A 15,800-nucleotide genomic window follows, 5' to 3' on the forward strand; every position below is an offset into this window, starting at 1 on the left:
ATAGGGGTTGTTTAGTCTTTATATTAATGTATAAAGGCACATTCGCTAAGGATGTTTAGCGAATGGGCCTCATTCGTTAAAGACTAGACATATTCGTTAATGTAAGAGCTCATTCGTTACTACTGTGTAACGAATGGAGGCTCATTCGTTAAAGTAATGCCCATTCGCTAAGGCAGTTTAGCGAATGGGAGGTCATTCGCTATGGGAAGCCTCATTCGTTAGTGATGTTAACGAATGAGGAGGACTGCCTATAAATAGGCCTTCCCTAGTGAATGTGCATAGAGATCTGTGTCATATTTATCTAATGTAACGTTACCATGCCGGATTCTCTCCAGGCTTAATGTATTGATCTCCATTAACGTATTGAATGAACACGACTTAACGTATCGATTTGCGACTAGATCTTGGCTCGTAATTGTTCGTATAACGTTTTCACAAAAGCTCTACAACCTTTTTTTTAATAAAAGATAATGTTATTAAAATTTGAACTCTTAATCTCCTACTCTTAACGATAATGATATCGCATTGGACATTTTGACACGCCCCCACCCTGAAAACTACATAAATTACTTCATCATATTTAGCTAAAAGGTTTTGTTAAAAAAAAAAGCTTAATAACTACACCTAATTAACATCCTCATCCACCTGCTTGTTTTTTTTTCTTTTTTGAAAGGTAAATTTCATACAACCATAAAAACGCACTTGCTAGTTCTTAAAGCAAGGACCGCAAGAGAAACCTAGTTACATGAAACCAAAAGGACACACACCAATCATTTCATTTTAAATATTTATGTCTCGACCTATTTGTAATCCAAATAAAGATAATACCTTTTATCTTTAAAATGAAGAAGTTGGTTAATATTCAAAAAAATAAGTACACCTAATTCACATCCTCGTCCACCTGCTATCTTGCCAAATAAAGATGAGATTTTCATATATCTTGTCACGTGATATCTCAACTTCTCAACTATTCAATTCCATGTGTACATTTTATTCTCCTTACCAAGTGTCACACAAAGTTTGCCAAGCAATCTTTTAAACCCTATCACATGACCCTATTCATACAATTGAACATGTTATAGCTCTCAAATACAAACCGAAAGGTCTAAACACATACTTTTAAAACTTTTTCTACAAATTACTTCGTCATATCTGGCTAAAAAAAATTTATTTTATTTTTTTTATTCTTAAAACAAAAGCCTAATAAATACACCTAATATCATACTCACCCACTTATCACATTACCAAAAATAAACATAAAATGATCATTTCCTGTCACGTGCTACCTCAAAAATTCAATTCCAAGTGTCACACATATTAAACCTTGCAAAACACAAAAACTGTGCCTCCCAATGAGAGATCCATCATCCATGTGTTAGGTTCGGTGCATTTATTATGTAAAAAAAGTACAGGGTGTAAAACGCTCATTTCAAAACTTCAGGGGGGTCATATGACTCTCTTCCAATACATTTTATAACCATAAATATATACAAACAAGTATCGTTACTCTTTCTCTCTCTACATTCTCTCTCTAAACCAATTGAATTGAATTGAATTGAATTGAATTGAATTGAATTGAATTGAATCCAGTACTTTGATTCCATGTAGAATCCGATCTTCTGCAACTGTTCAACAACTGTTTGATCTGAAGGTATAACGCCATTTAATTCATCAATTTTAAGTTCAATTTGTTACTATTTGTTCATGTAATTTGTATGATAGTTGTTAGTTTCGGTTTCTGCATGTTCCGTGTAAACATCTGTGGTTTGAGAGGTTAAAGCTCGAATTAGATTCGTTTTTAGTTGTAATTTCATCTAGTTTGCTATGATAGTTGTTAGTTTCAATTTCTGCATGTTGTGTGTAAATATCTGCGATTTGAGAGGTTAAAGCTCGAATTAGATTCGTGTTTAGTTGTAATTTTATATAATTTGTTGTTAATTTTATTTTAATGCGATGATTTTATCTTACTGTTACAGAATTAGGTTAACTGATGTTGTTTTTCTGTGAGTTATACTTGAGATTCATCAATGTTGAATTTGTTACTATTTGTTCATATAATTTGTATGATGTTTCAGTTCTGCATGTTGCGTGTAAGCATCTACCATTTTGAAGCTTAGAGTTTGGATTTGATTCGTGTTTAGTTGAAATTTCATCTAATTTGTTGTTAATTTTACTTTAATGTGATGATTTCATCTTACTGTTACAGAATTAGGTTAACTGATGCTTGATTCATCAAATTTAAGTTCAAATTGTTACTGTTAATAATCTAATTTGTATGATAATTTCGGTTTCTGCATGTTTTGTGTGCACATCTACGATTTGGAAGCTTAGATTTCGGATTCGATTCGTGTTTAGTTGAAATTTCATCTAATTTGTTGGTAATTTTACTTTAATGTGATGATTTTATCTTACTGTTACGGAATTAGGCTAACTGATACTGTTTAAGTGTGAGTGACAGTTGAGACTCATCAAATTTGTATGATAGTTTCAGTTTCTGCGTGCTGCGTGTGCACATCTACGATTTGAGAGCTTAGAGTTCGAATTCGATTCGTGTTTAGTAGAAATTTGTTGTTAGTTTCACTTTAATATGATAAATTCATCTTACTGTTAAACAAAATTAGGTTAACTGATGTTGTTTTACTGTGGGTAATACTTGAGATTCATTTGTTTATAGTTATGACGGTTTGATCTTCGGATTTTAGGCTTAATCCATTGAAATTGCTAATTGTGTTAGGTTTAGTTCAATCGGAGCTCTATAAATCTCGGCAGGGTTTTGGATTTTGATTTATCTGATTCTGTTGTGTTTAATTATTATGCGTTAATTTGCTGATTATTGTTCAGTTTCAGTTTTGCTATTTCAGCTTGAAAATTTTGGGCCTAAATAGTTTTGTTAATTAATAACTAATTGATTATTATAAAAAATGAAAATATATAAATTCGGTTTGATTTTTCTCGTTTTTATCACATGCAAATCCAAAACCGAACCGTAAGTTCGGTTTTTACAAAAACATAAAACCAAGCCGTTGGTTTTTGTTTTGGTTCGGTTCTTTTATTTGATTTTCTCGGTTTTTCGTTTCGGATCAGTTTTTTGGTTTTCATGCACATCCCTTATAAAAGGCCTGAATCATGATTTCAGACAGTTTCTAGACAAATCCAATTGGGTCAGTGTAGAACTGAAAATCATCATCACAATTTAATTTTGAAAGTTCAGTTTTCTATTTTTCTTTGATATAGTTAATGATAAATAGACCTTTCAACCTGATTTCAGGTGCTGATTTTCTCATAACTATATATTAAATTATTAATAATAACATCATAACGTCATTCTCTAGTTTTATATTATTTCAGAACAACAGTTCATTTTTATTGATATTATCAGCTGTCAATTTTTAAATTCAAATTAATGAATAATGGCCACCTGTGTCATTGTGTGGACTTGATTGGTAAGCAGGCAGGCACCATATAAATATATTAATGCTATTTTAAAAAGTAAAATACCCTTTTTCCTTTTTCTAGACCAACTGTTTTGATTGTGAATTACAATGATACAATCGTGCAAACAAGGAAATTGAATAAAAGATTTCAATTCTATTTATTTTATTACATCAAGTATTTGCAGGACATCTGTTTAACGGTAAGATATCTTTGTACAACAATTTTATTACTACTAAAGAAATACCATTATAGGTTCTGGTCGCTTTTAATTACAATTTTTGCTCAACCTGATTATTATTTTCTATACTTGTTTCCATTGATGATCTTTATCTGCATTACTTTTTATTCACTTAAGTAATTTGTTGTGTTTGGTTTTCGTTTTCTTCATCAAGATTTGAGAAACAGTTTACGAAAAGCTAAAAATAAATGGGCAAACATCGGATGAGAAACAGAATTAAGTCGATAGTTGGAAGTCTCGTTGATCCAGACAAAGATGAGCAACTTAAAGACGCTAACATAGGTATATATTTAATTTCATCGTCACATCAAGTTGTTCTTCATATACATAATAATAAGTTTTTGATCATGCGTAAATTGTTACATGCAGAAACTGAAGAAAACTATAACAAGATTATAGATTTACTCAAAGATGAAGATCAAGAAGATAAGAGCAAACTTGTGGAACTAATTAACGAATTTCATAGTCGTTACAAGTCAGTCTACGAACGCTATGATCAAATAACCGGAAAACTGAAAGAGAAAGTTAGATCAAAGAAGGAAAAAGAATCGTCTTCTTCATCCAGTTCTGATTCAGATTCAGATGGTTCTTCAAAAAAAGAAAGTAAAAATGGGAAATTGGAAGACAAGAATACAGAGATTGATGAGTTACATAAAAAGTTAGCAGCTGAAACTGAAGAAAAAGAAGCATTAAATTCACAACTTCAAGAAACAGTCAACATGTTAAACCAGTCAAAACTCCAATATGATCAATTGCTTGAAGAAAATTCCAAACTTGTCACCGAAATTAGAGAACTGAGGTTGAACCATGAGAACACGAAAGCGGCTGAAACTGAACTGACTCAAGAACTTGAAGATATCAAGAAAGAGAAAGCCAGTTTAATATTGGAAAAGGAGACATCCATGGCTGAATCAGAGTCAAAATTACAAACCTTAAAAGGTGAATTCTCTGAAACGAAGGAGAAATTGAATGATGAGGTGTCGAATCTGATTCAAAAGTTGGAGGCTGTTGAATTAGAGAAGGAATCTTTAATCCAAAATTTAGCTGATCAGAAAACAGAATTTGAAAAGCAGAAGGAAGATGAATTATCGGTTCTTGGGACAAAGTATGAAGAAAAGATTGAAAACTTACAAAAGGAATTGGAATTGATTATCTCACAAAAACAAGAATCTGATAACCTGATTGAGCATTTAAGAAACGAGATCACCGACAAGAATTTTGGTCAAGAAAGATTGCTAGAAGAGAATAATATCCGCGTGGCAGAGATCGAACAACTCCAGAAGAAAATAAACGAAATTTCAGAAGAAATCGAAAATGGTCTCCGCTCGAAAGACCAGATCATTGACCAACTGGAAGAAACCATTGAAGACCTAAAAAGTGATCTCGAAATCAAAGGAGACGAAATCAGCACGTTGACCGAAACGGTCCGAAACCTGGAAGTCAAAGTCCGGTTAACAACACAGAAGCTTCGTGTGACTGAACAAACGTTAAACGAAACGGAGCACGAACACGCAACCAAAGAAGAGAAGTTGCATCAAGAAAACAAATCATTAATCGAAAAAATCTCGACTTTATTGCAAACAATCAACGATATCAAACGGGAAGTCCAAGATAAAGTCAACGAGACGTTGACCGGTGTTGACTCACTCACGGTAAAGTTTGAAGAAGATTATGGGCACGTAAGAACACGGGTTATTGAAATCACGAACGAAGTCCAAGCCACACGGATTCAGTTGAAGCAAGTGAAAGAAGATATGAAACAAAAGTTGGAAGAAGTGATGAAACAATTAAAGTTTTATGAAATTGAGAATGGCAAGTTGATGAAATCATTGGAGGATATGAAGATTGAAAATGTGAAAAAAGATGATAAGATTGATGAACTCGAAAACACAATTAACGTGAAAGACGAATGGATATCGGGTTTTAGTGAGGATAAACGGGAGGCGATAAAGCAGCTGTGTGTGTGGGCGGATTATCACCGGGATCGGTCTGATCATCTTCAAGAATTATTGAAAACCACAGCCGGTTCATGGCGGCAGACTGTGAGGTAAGTGGATGAAATAAGTTATATAATGATATGCATTTTGAGTTGGGGATTTTGGATTGTTTGGAGTGGTGGTTTGTTTTGGCATATAAGATATTGGAGTAGATGAGTTTGTATATGAAGTTCAATTCTCATTTCTCATTCTCAGTCTCAGTCTCAGTCTCAGTTTTTGTTTATTTTGTTTGTTTGTATGTTTAGATGTTTATGTAGTGTTACTTCTGCATATTTTTTTAAAAAATTGGTTATGTTGGATATGCATTTTGTGACATTGGAAAATCATAATCCACTTTGAAAATAATTTATTGAAGGTTAGTTGTTGTCTTTTATATATTTATGTGTTTTTATCTTTTGTCTTTGTCTCTTTGATATCTAACTTTTACCATCTCTGTAAATAAATTTCGGTAACATTCAACACCGGTTTACATTCTGTTTTAACCTCTGAACTCTTATCAGGTTTATCCTATTTGAATTTCACATTAAGATGAACTGTGTGAACTCGGTAGATTATACGCGTTTGGAACAAATTTATAAGGGTTGCATATTGGGTTATGCAACGGAAGCTGTTATCTTGTGGATCTTGCTGTGGTTTTACCCAGTTTTAAACCTTAACCGTCGTTTAGACCCGTTTCAGATCCTAACCGTTAAACCCGATTTGGATCCGATCCTAACCATGAAAATGAACCTTTTTTTCAATTTGGTGTTTTCTAATCAGTCATAGAGCCGCTTATAGCCTCCGTTCTTTTTGTGTTCCTTTAATCGCACCACTCAAAAACATTGCACCACTCAAAAACACTTTCTAATCTCGGATTTTGAGAAAAGCAGGAAGATAGAGGAGTAATTTGGTTGTAAAAACAGTTTTAAAGTTAATTGGTGAGCTATTGCAATTATACAATAATTAGAGCAAATATAAGAGTATCTTTATAGTTATTCAAATAAAAATAGATCAAGAAATATCGGAGACAGGTTTCGATTCTGTGACCTGTGGGTTATGGGCCCACCACGCTTCCGCTGCGCCACTCTGATTATTGAGCGTTTTGAGTATTTTAATTAAAATATAAAATCTGCTATTTCCGTTTTGGTTTGTGTCATGCAGAGCATAAAAAGCCATGGACTGTGTACTTTTGTAGGACACTTTGAAGGACAAAAATAGTTGTATCGAACACAGATTGAAAGAGTCAATGACTTACATAGATTGAATTTGTGTTATTTAAAAGTATTATGAAATGGTATTTTACTATTTTTATAGTCATGATAATATGCGAATAACTATATCCAATTAAGAATTATACTGGAATTTGAAGTTTTAGAAATCTAAACAGGTTTGGGTTGGGTAATTTAGCTGGCTAGAGTTTTGGCATGCCTTTAAATGATTCATAGGTTTGGGTTGGGTAGTTTAGCCGGCTAGAGTTTTGGCCTATTATTAAAAAACATATTACCGTCGGGAACCCCACCCTTTATCTCGGTAGAACAAAGATTAAACAGAAACCGACAGGAATGCATTTCAGGGGTGAATATCTTTCCGGCAGGTACGGTGCCGAGAATATAATTTTGGGATGAAAAAAAACACCTAGTCCACCCTAAGTCCCTAACACATGGTCTAATATCGTTGTACCAATAAAAGGCTTAATTTGTGATTTGTGGACTAACATACTTGGGCTAAAGAGAAGGGTGCTAGGAAAAAAAAGTGGGTTTCCATTAAGAGATTACAAAAAAAACCGGTTTATGCTTCAAAACCGGCTTCAAAACCGATCCAAACCGGTAGTAATATAGCACAATCAACTAAATGATAAGTAAATATTTCTCATTATCCACGGTTTGTGATTAGCAATTAATGCAAATGGCGTTTACAAGCAACCGAATGGGAAGAATTGTTCACAAAAGTTGATACCAAAAGGCTACTATCCTTGTAACATTATAAACGAGTTTCATATCCACCAAACCTGCCAAGTTGATATCGAGTCCAAGAATAGTCAGACTGGTTATGTCGGTCACACACTCACACAAGCGTCTAGTGGTGTCTTTGGTGACTGAAAATATGATTGAAAATTTTGACTTTCGAGAAAAAGGAAGAAGATAGAGGAGTAATTTGGTCGTACAAGAAGTTATGTTATAACTTACTTTATACAAAAATAAATAAATAAATAAATATCAGAGACATGTTTCGATCCTGTGACTTGTGGGTTATGGTCCCACCACGCTTCCGCTGCGCCACTCTGATATAGATTGAATTTTGTTTATTTAACCAAAAAAACTGCTTTATATATGAACACTCATGTATGTATTTAGATTTGACGTCTTATTGAAGAAGGTTATGAAATGACTTTTTTTTTTTGTCATAATAATGCTATTAATTATTATCCATTAAATATAATTAAATACAATTAACATTCCGAAAAGGTCCAATAAACCAAAAGTTTAGGAGAAGCATTGATGAAATGACTTATTTTGTCATAATAATGCTATTAATTATTATCCATTAAATATAACTAAATACAATTAACAATTTCCGAAAAGGTCCAATAAACCAAAAGTTTAAGAGAAGCATTGTTTTATACGAAAAAATAAATAAATATAAGATACGATGTTAGTAGTGAAAAAAAAAGACTAGTTCGGTGTGATTACATCTCAAACAAGATTGAATCAAATCAAGAACCTACTTTTAATATCTTTTTGAAATCAATGAGTAGGTTTTAAAACAATCAAAACCCTGAAAAGCACATAATGCACCGCGCATTTGCTACGGCTTGGTATTCTCCCGGTTCTATTCTATAACTAGTATTTTGACCCCCCGCGTTGTGGGGAGGGGGGAGGGGGGACGCTTTGAATGTTGTCTAAATTACTTGAGACTCGGTTCTCCGCTATAACTACAACATTGGTTGCCTCGCCAAATAGCGTAGCACCATTGTAACCTATAGCCCATATTGAAGATTCAAGCGATAAATTGCCAACAACAATGGTTCCGAATCCGAGTCTGGCAGTTCTATGAAGTTATCATTGATTTCATATCATATATCAATGATAATTTAATTAATCTTGTATGTATATTTATAGTTTCTTCTATAATACCGATATCAAAGCATAAATTATGTGTACAAGTAAGGAATCTTTACTACAATAGTTTTGATGATGATTACCACTAAAGTAAGCAATCTCTACTACCACGGTTTTGTTTTCAGATGGTGATGATTATATAGGTGTAAGAAATTATGTCTTTTACAACTTTAGCTTCACATGGTACAAACTCTATTGTCTTGTACAACGTACTTTTGTTTCACATGGTACAAACTCTATTGTATAACTCCTCCCACAATTGTATATATATATATAGTTTCTATCGCGCAACAAACTCTAAATGTGTTATAAATTCCATGCACGAACATTAGAACATAGCAATATTTCAACTGCCAAAATGATACAAACCAAAACCAACAAAACAAATCAATAACATCTCTATTGTATGTCAATCAAGCCAAGCCTAAACTCTACTGAGTATTTCTTTATTATCATTAGCTTAAAAACCGAATCACAGCTACACTATATCAACACGGGCTTGCTAGTTAATTAGTTATGAATCTCTTTATTATCAAAAACCGATAACTCCAACACGGGCTAGCTACTAACACGAATGTTTATTTAACGGGACACTTTGTTTCATTAATCAGATATCCTCATCCCTACCTTGAGTACATCCTTAACCACCTCATATGTCACCAATGCAATCGCTATTGGTGTAACCACTTGAAAAACAAAACTTAATATCATGAAAAAATGTTGTTGATCCAAAATGATATTTTCGGTATTTGATTAATAAGTTAATAGCATACTCACCTTAACAGAATTGGGGATCAAACCCTTGTACAAAACACCAAATCCCTCAAGACGAACGGTTTTCCTTAACGCATCCACCATACGAGTGCATTCAAGTATTGACATCGACTTTCCTTCAACCAGCATGTTTCCAAGAGATCACGTGGGTATGCAACTATTTGTCCAATGGTCCCAGTAACAACCCCATACGCGAGCTTAGTTGCACACCCAGCTCCTCTTCTTCGAACTAACCCAACCAGTCTTGATATCACCAAATGGTCTTTTGAAGATAATTAATTAGTGCAAATGGTGTTTACCCGGAATTGAGTAGGAAGAAGAGTTTGCAAATTTTGTTACCAAAAAAGCTATTGGCTTTTCATTTTATTTCAACGCGAACTCCATATCCACCCAAGACGCCTAAGGACTACGCAAATATTTTTAATGAGTCACACCCTTATTGACAAGTCCTGTTTGAGTCCAACGTTAGTCGGTTTTGCTATGTTGCTCGTCTAGTGGTGTCCGCTGATGATGAGGCCCTGGGAAACGGTAGATACGAGAAAAGCAAGAAGATAGAGTAGAGAATAGTAATATGTGGTTGTACAACTGGTTATGTGGTTGTGCAACTATACTAAAAAATTTTACAAATTATTATAAAAAGTTAAGGTTTCGATCCCGCGACTTGTGGGTTATGGGCCCACCACACTTCCGCTGCGCCACTCTGACTTCTCTTTTATTGATTATACTAGTAATTAATAGTCTTCCTTCTTCTGTTGTGATTTTATGGTACACATAAGATAAAGGCCATCGACTTTGTATGACAAACTGGACTGTTGTGACAAAGACAAGTTAAATGGGTCAACGAATTGGTAATACTGGAACCAATAACAGGTTTTATATGTAAGATTGAATTGAATTTGTCTTAATTAAGAATATTATGAAATGGTATTCTTTTATAGTCATCATAATACTATTTATTTATTTTATTTCTATGAACGGCTAAAATTTTACTAGTATAAATCTGGCTAGTAAGAAACCCAGAAATAACTAGACATATTAATATTTTATATTAATTGAAATAACTAAATCCAATTAAGAATATTGGAAAAGTTCAATAAACCAAAAATTTTGAGAACCGAACATAGAAGTTGAGTATGTTTGATACGGAAAATAATATATAGGATGCAGTGTTAATGCTGAAAAATAAAAAAGAACGGTTCAATATGGTTTAACTTTCAAACAAGAAAGTATGGTTCAGTATGGTTAACTTTCAAACAAGACTGAAACAAATCAAGAACCTATTTTTAATATCTTTTTCAAAATCAACTAGTTTTTAAAACATTCTAAAACCGAAAGCCATATATCGTTGTTGGCAGTTGGCACCGCTTCAGTTTGGTCTGGTTCCAGGCTTCCAGCACAATTTTTTAACAGTTTCTATAACGCGAAAAATTCTAAACGTGTTATAATTTCAACAGCGCGATTGCAAAAACATAGAAATACATCAACTACCAAAATGATAAAAACCAAAACCAATGAAACAACATCAAACTCCATAACCTCTCTATTATATGTCAATCAAACCAAGTCTAAACTCTGAGCATTTCTTTATTATCATTGTTCATAAATACGAATCATAAAAAGCTTAAAAAACGAACGATAACTACACTATATCAACATCCAGATACCTACTTCTAAATCTCTTTATTATCAAAAGCCGATAACTCCAAGATATTAGTGACGCTTTTACTTCCTTACCCTTTTGCAAGCATATTAAATAAGGCGAGCGTTTGCTTCATTACTCGGATATTCTCCTTTCTACCTTGAGTACATCCTTAACTACCTCATATGTCACAAATGCAATCGCTATTGACGGGACCACCTAAAAAAGGAAACTCGATATTATAAAAAATTCTTCTTTTTCCAAAAGGGTATTTTCGGCATCTATATTAATAATTTAATAGCATACTAACCTTGACCGAATTTGGGACCAAACCCTTGTACAACGCGCCAAAACCCTCATGACGAATGGTTTTCCTGAATGCATCAACCATACCGGTGTATTCAAGTGTTGACTTTCCTTCACCAGTAACAACCGAAGCAGCATGTTTCCAACCAACCATTTGCATTCGTCTGCGTATGACATCAAGTGGATACGCAACTGTTTGACCAACGGTCCCAGCTACGGCCCCACACCCGAGCTTAGTTATCACACCTAACTCATCTCCTTCAACTAACCCAAACGGTCTTGTTTTCACCAAATAGTCTTTTAAAGATTCATACACCGCGAAATTAAGCCCCACATATGGTATCTAGAAGCATAAATGAATCAAGTAGAAGTTTAATTCATTCTCATTAATCATTATTAACGTTATTAACAATTCATTAAATATTTGAATGTTAAGTTGTTAAGCGTTAACTTACAACACCAATAACAGAAGGAAGCCATCCTTTGTATAACGCGCGTGGGCCCTCTTCACGGAGGACTGTTGTAAGAGCATGTGTCATTCCTCTATATTGAGTAGAAGATTTATCAGTCTGCAAATGCCAACACATTAATATTAATAAATAAATAAATAACTGTAACTTGAATGAGCATGGGTTTTATTCTTTAAAGAATACCTGGACTGTAATGCGACCCCGAACCAAGTCCATCGGATACGTTGCTGACATGGCAATTATTCCAGCACATGCACCAGCTCCAAGGCGTAAAAGAGGAGTGAGTTCAGCATCCTCTGAAATATTTGCATTTAAGTAGATTTATTTGATTTAAAAATAAGGAAAAGGAAAGAATATTATCGTACCGTTTCCAGGTTGCTGTCGATATAGCCACAAGATCCCCCTATTAATATTGAAAATTAATCAACCTTGACTAGAAAAAGACGGTCTTGACAACGAAAGGGCGGAGATAATAAGCTTACTTGGATGCCTCTTCATAGCTAAAGAACTTGACCGCAGAGTTCGGGACAATGCGCGCGCAATTGGTGCCATTTCCTTTAAACATTCCTCGCAAACCCTCAGTTCTCCATATATACTTTAGTCCCTGAATAGTTCCATTGTATTTGATTGCATGTGGATTCTGAACCTGTTATTCAACAGAAAGTTATACAACTTTATAAACACAAAACAAGTGCAAAAAAAGTAAACAAATAAACACATGATTTGATTCTAATTCTACCTGGAGCAAAATTTTCAATCTTTCCAAAGGAGCAACCGCAGTACGTGATCTGAAACATAATCAATAACCAAATAAAAACTTATTACTCATGAACAGTTAATCAAATCAAGATTTAATGTCAAAGATCATAACTCAAAACCCAAATGACATATCACAATTGTTCAAGTCCTATACAATATAACTACACCGTTAACCGAAACTGAACCGAAAACCGATTCACTGAAAACCAAATTGACCGAAAATCAAGTATCAGTTTTTTTTTTCTGTACCCTTGGCTAACCGAAATTAATAGAACCAAACCATTCATATTTTCATATATTTCTAGCTTTTATACCTCAATTTTATGTTTTTTATACCTCCATTTCACGCATTTCTAAGCAGAAACTTTACCCCAAGTTTGGTTCTGGTTATTAACCGAACCAAAAACAAACAAACTACCAAATAAACCGAACTGGTTAACCGAAAACCAATTGGTTAATAAATTCGTCTAGGTTTAGGTTTAGGTTTAGGTTTCGGTTGATGCTAAACCGAATTGAAACGTGCACACCGTCTATTTCTATCATCACTGATCTTATTAAGCATAGCCATATCCATTTTAAATGTGCCCAGAATCCAGATGCAATTCTTATAAATATCTATATTAATTTCATCTCTCCAACCAATATTTGTTTTCTGGAATCTGAATGTGTAAATATTATTTCAAATATCTTAAAAGCATAAAGTAGATGTAACTTCTAATAGTTATCCACTAGAATAATAACAACTTTTATTGACAGCTAAGCACCTATTTATTCCAAAAATATTAATAATAATAATAATAATCATTCATAAAACTTAATCACATATAGCTAACAGTATGCATCACTAATCCAATAGCTAATCACAAAACATTAACAACAACAACAACAACAATAATAATAATAACAATAATAATAATAATTATATTAATATTAATTTACATAACATAATCACAAATTTCTAACAGTATACACCAGTAATCCAATAGCTAATCACAAAACAGCATAAATAATAATAATAATTAATAAGAAGAGAAGAATAAGAACTAACACTCCACCGGCAACGCCACCGGCGACGAGAGATTTGCAGATTCCGAGCAACGTCTGGCGACTCGGAGCCTTGACACCTTCACTCGCAATCTTGGCTTCTTCGGCGATATTAGCGATCGTCACACTCGTCTTTGCTGCCACGTCCTCTGACGTCATGTCAACCACGTAAAGTATATTTAATAACCGGAGCCCTAACTAATTTCCACGGGAATCGCTGTCGTCAGGTTTCCTCCGGCGATCTGAGGGGTGGGAAAAAATATGAGAGACTATTATTATGGTTATTAATATTATAAGTTATAAGGATATAAAATAATGAGAGGAGATGATGATATATATATATATATTGTTAATATTATAAATTGTTTATTGGATTACATCGAAACAGAAAAGCGGGCAACAATATATATATATATATATATATATAGGGTTTGGTTAAAATAATAAAAACCAATTGAGTTGTGATTAAATTTTGTGGTACACAATTAAAGTTAATAAAAAATGTTAACATAAATATAAATTTTTCTCTCTCCTAAAAACATATAAAAAAATTAGTAAAAAATGTTAAAAAATAGCAAAACAATTTTTTTTAATGTTTCGATGTTTTGTATTAAATGTTACAATATATATTACATGTAACAACAAAAAAAAAACGATGTTACATAGGGTTTTCACAACTTAAGTGGGTTTTCATTATATACTTTGTATATATATATATAGGAAGACAATGACTGCATTGCGTTGGATTATTTTATTCTTTTTTAATGATACATTTGGGTCTCTTGCTCATAGCCCATGATAGTCGTACGTTTTTTAAAAGAGTTCAACGGGTTGTGTATGGTAAGTTATTGACTTTGAAGAGCTATAATATTATTTTCAATAGGATTGGATTTGCCACTCAAAACGGGGTGGTTGCGCACAGTGTCGTCTCCGAGAATCATGAATTTAAGAAAAATTAAGCCTTAAATTAGTTGAGTAATTGAATTTAAACGTTAAGAATAAATATTTTTAAATATATATATATATATATATATATAATTAAAAAATAGAAAATTCGGGCCTATCAGGGTGTCAGGCCGTGGTCCTGACTTAACTGCATCTGTATTGTATTTAGATCTTGTTGGTTCGAAATTTCAGGTAACAATGATTAAATGCTAAAAAAAATTGATAAAATGAAGACGTTGTGATCTTTGGACTTATATATTGGCCCTATAAAAGTTGCATTAGGTAAATTTTGAAGTTTTGTGGATGTGTAGAACTAGGCCCAAAGTATATAATGTTTTGGTTTAGATTATAAATTTACGTTGCATGTCACGTCAGATGTTCGTTAGTTGCGATCTCTCGGATTTTTGGCGGCGTCTGTGGATATCGACAACATTCGTTTATGAACTTATTGTTGGAATGAATTGGATCAAAGCAACGATTTTGCTTTGAAAACGCTTCATAGCATCTTTGGATAATGTTTTGAGGCCAGGTATATTATGTTTTGGATTGGATTATATATTTATGCTGCATTTCAGGTTTCCTACTCATTAGTTATCTGTTATTTATGACATGTCGAATTCACGGGAGTCTTTGCGGATATCGACAACATTCGTTTTAATAAGTTATTGTTGGATGTAACTGGATATATAATGTTTTAGATTAGATTATAAATTTACGTTGCATATCTTGACTCATACTATCATATATCTGTTACTTATTATCTGTCAAATTCAAGTAAGTTTTTGAAATATCGACAATACCAGTAATGAACTTATTAGATTACAAATTAACTTTTATGATTCTCACTACCTAAAACGAGTTAATATATCAAATGTTCTACTATAGTAGTTAATAGTTTAACAAAGCATTGATTCCTTCAAGAAAATGACATGCATTTTATAGTTTGAGGCTTCAAAGGTCTAAAGGACTCTAAATTAAGTGTAGTCAACTTTAATGCATACAAATTGATTTAGTTTATTACAATTTAGATGCATTGTATACATTGAAATTGAAATAAAAAGTCGAAGCCCAGGGCAACATATACATATACAAAGT

The 15,800-nt window shown here is 33.1% G+C and overlaps 2 protein-coding genes across 2 annotated transcripts; one reads left to right on the forward strand and one right to left on the reverse strand.

Moving 5' to 3' along the window:
- Positions 1-1,564: 1,564 nt before the first annotated feature.
- Positions 1,565-5,862, forward strand: LOC143541558 (uncharacterized). Its single transcript, XM_077034353.1, has 3 exons — positions 1,565-1,651; positions 3,828-3,955; positions 4,043-5,862. The coding sequence occupies exons 2-3, from the start codon at positions 3,862-3,864 to the stop codon at positions 5,722-5,724; spliced, it is 1,776 nt and encodes a 591-aa protein (XP_076890468.1). The 5' UTR covers positions 1,565-1,651; positions 3,828-3,861; the 3' UTR covers positions 5,725-5,862.
- Positions 5,863-11,030: 5,168 nt separating this feature from the next.
- LOC143541559 (mitochondrial adenine nucleotide transporter ADNT1-like) lies at positions 11,031-13,919 on the reverse strand. The gene is made up of 8 exons (XM_077034354.1): positions 13,765-13,919; positions 12,697-12,745; positions 12,440-12,603; positions 12,323-12,360; positions 12,141-12,253; positions 11,943-12,056; positions 11,492-11,830; positions 11,031-11,400 (listed from the first exon to the last, which is right to left on the reverse strand). Exons 1-8 carry the CDS (start codon positions 13,917-13,919, stop codon positions 11,317-11,319), a joined length of 1,056 nt encoding a protein of 351 aa, XP_076890469.1. The 3' UTR covers positions 11,031-11,316.
- Between the last annotated feature and the right edge of the window lie 1,881 nt (positions 13,920-15,800).

The sequence above is a fragment of the Bidens hawaiensis genome, unplaced genomic scaffold (genome assembly GCF_021521415.1).
Source record: "Bidens hawaiensis isolate Kalapana, Puna unplaced genomic scaffold, B.hawaiensis_p1.1 tig00012613_1, whole genome shotgun sequence".
NCBI classification, from domain to species: domain Eukaryota; kingdom Viridiplantae; phylum Streptophyta; class Magnoliopsida; order Asterales; family Asteraceae; genus Bidens; species Bidens hawaiensis.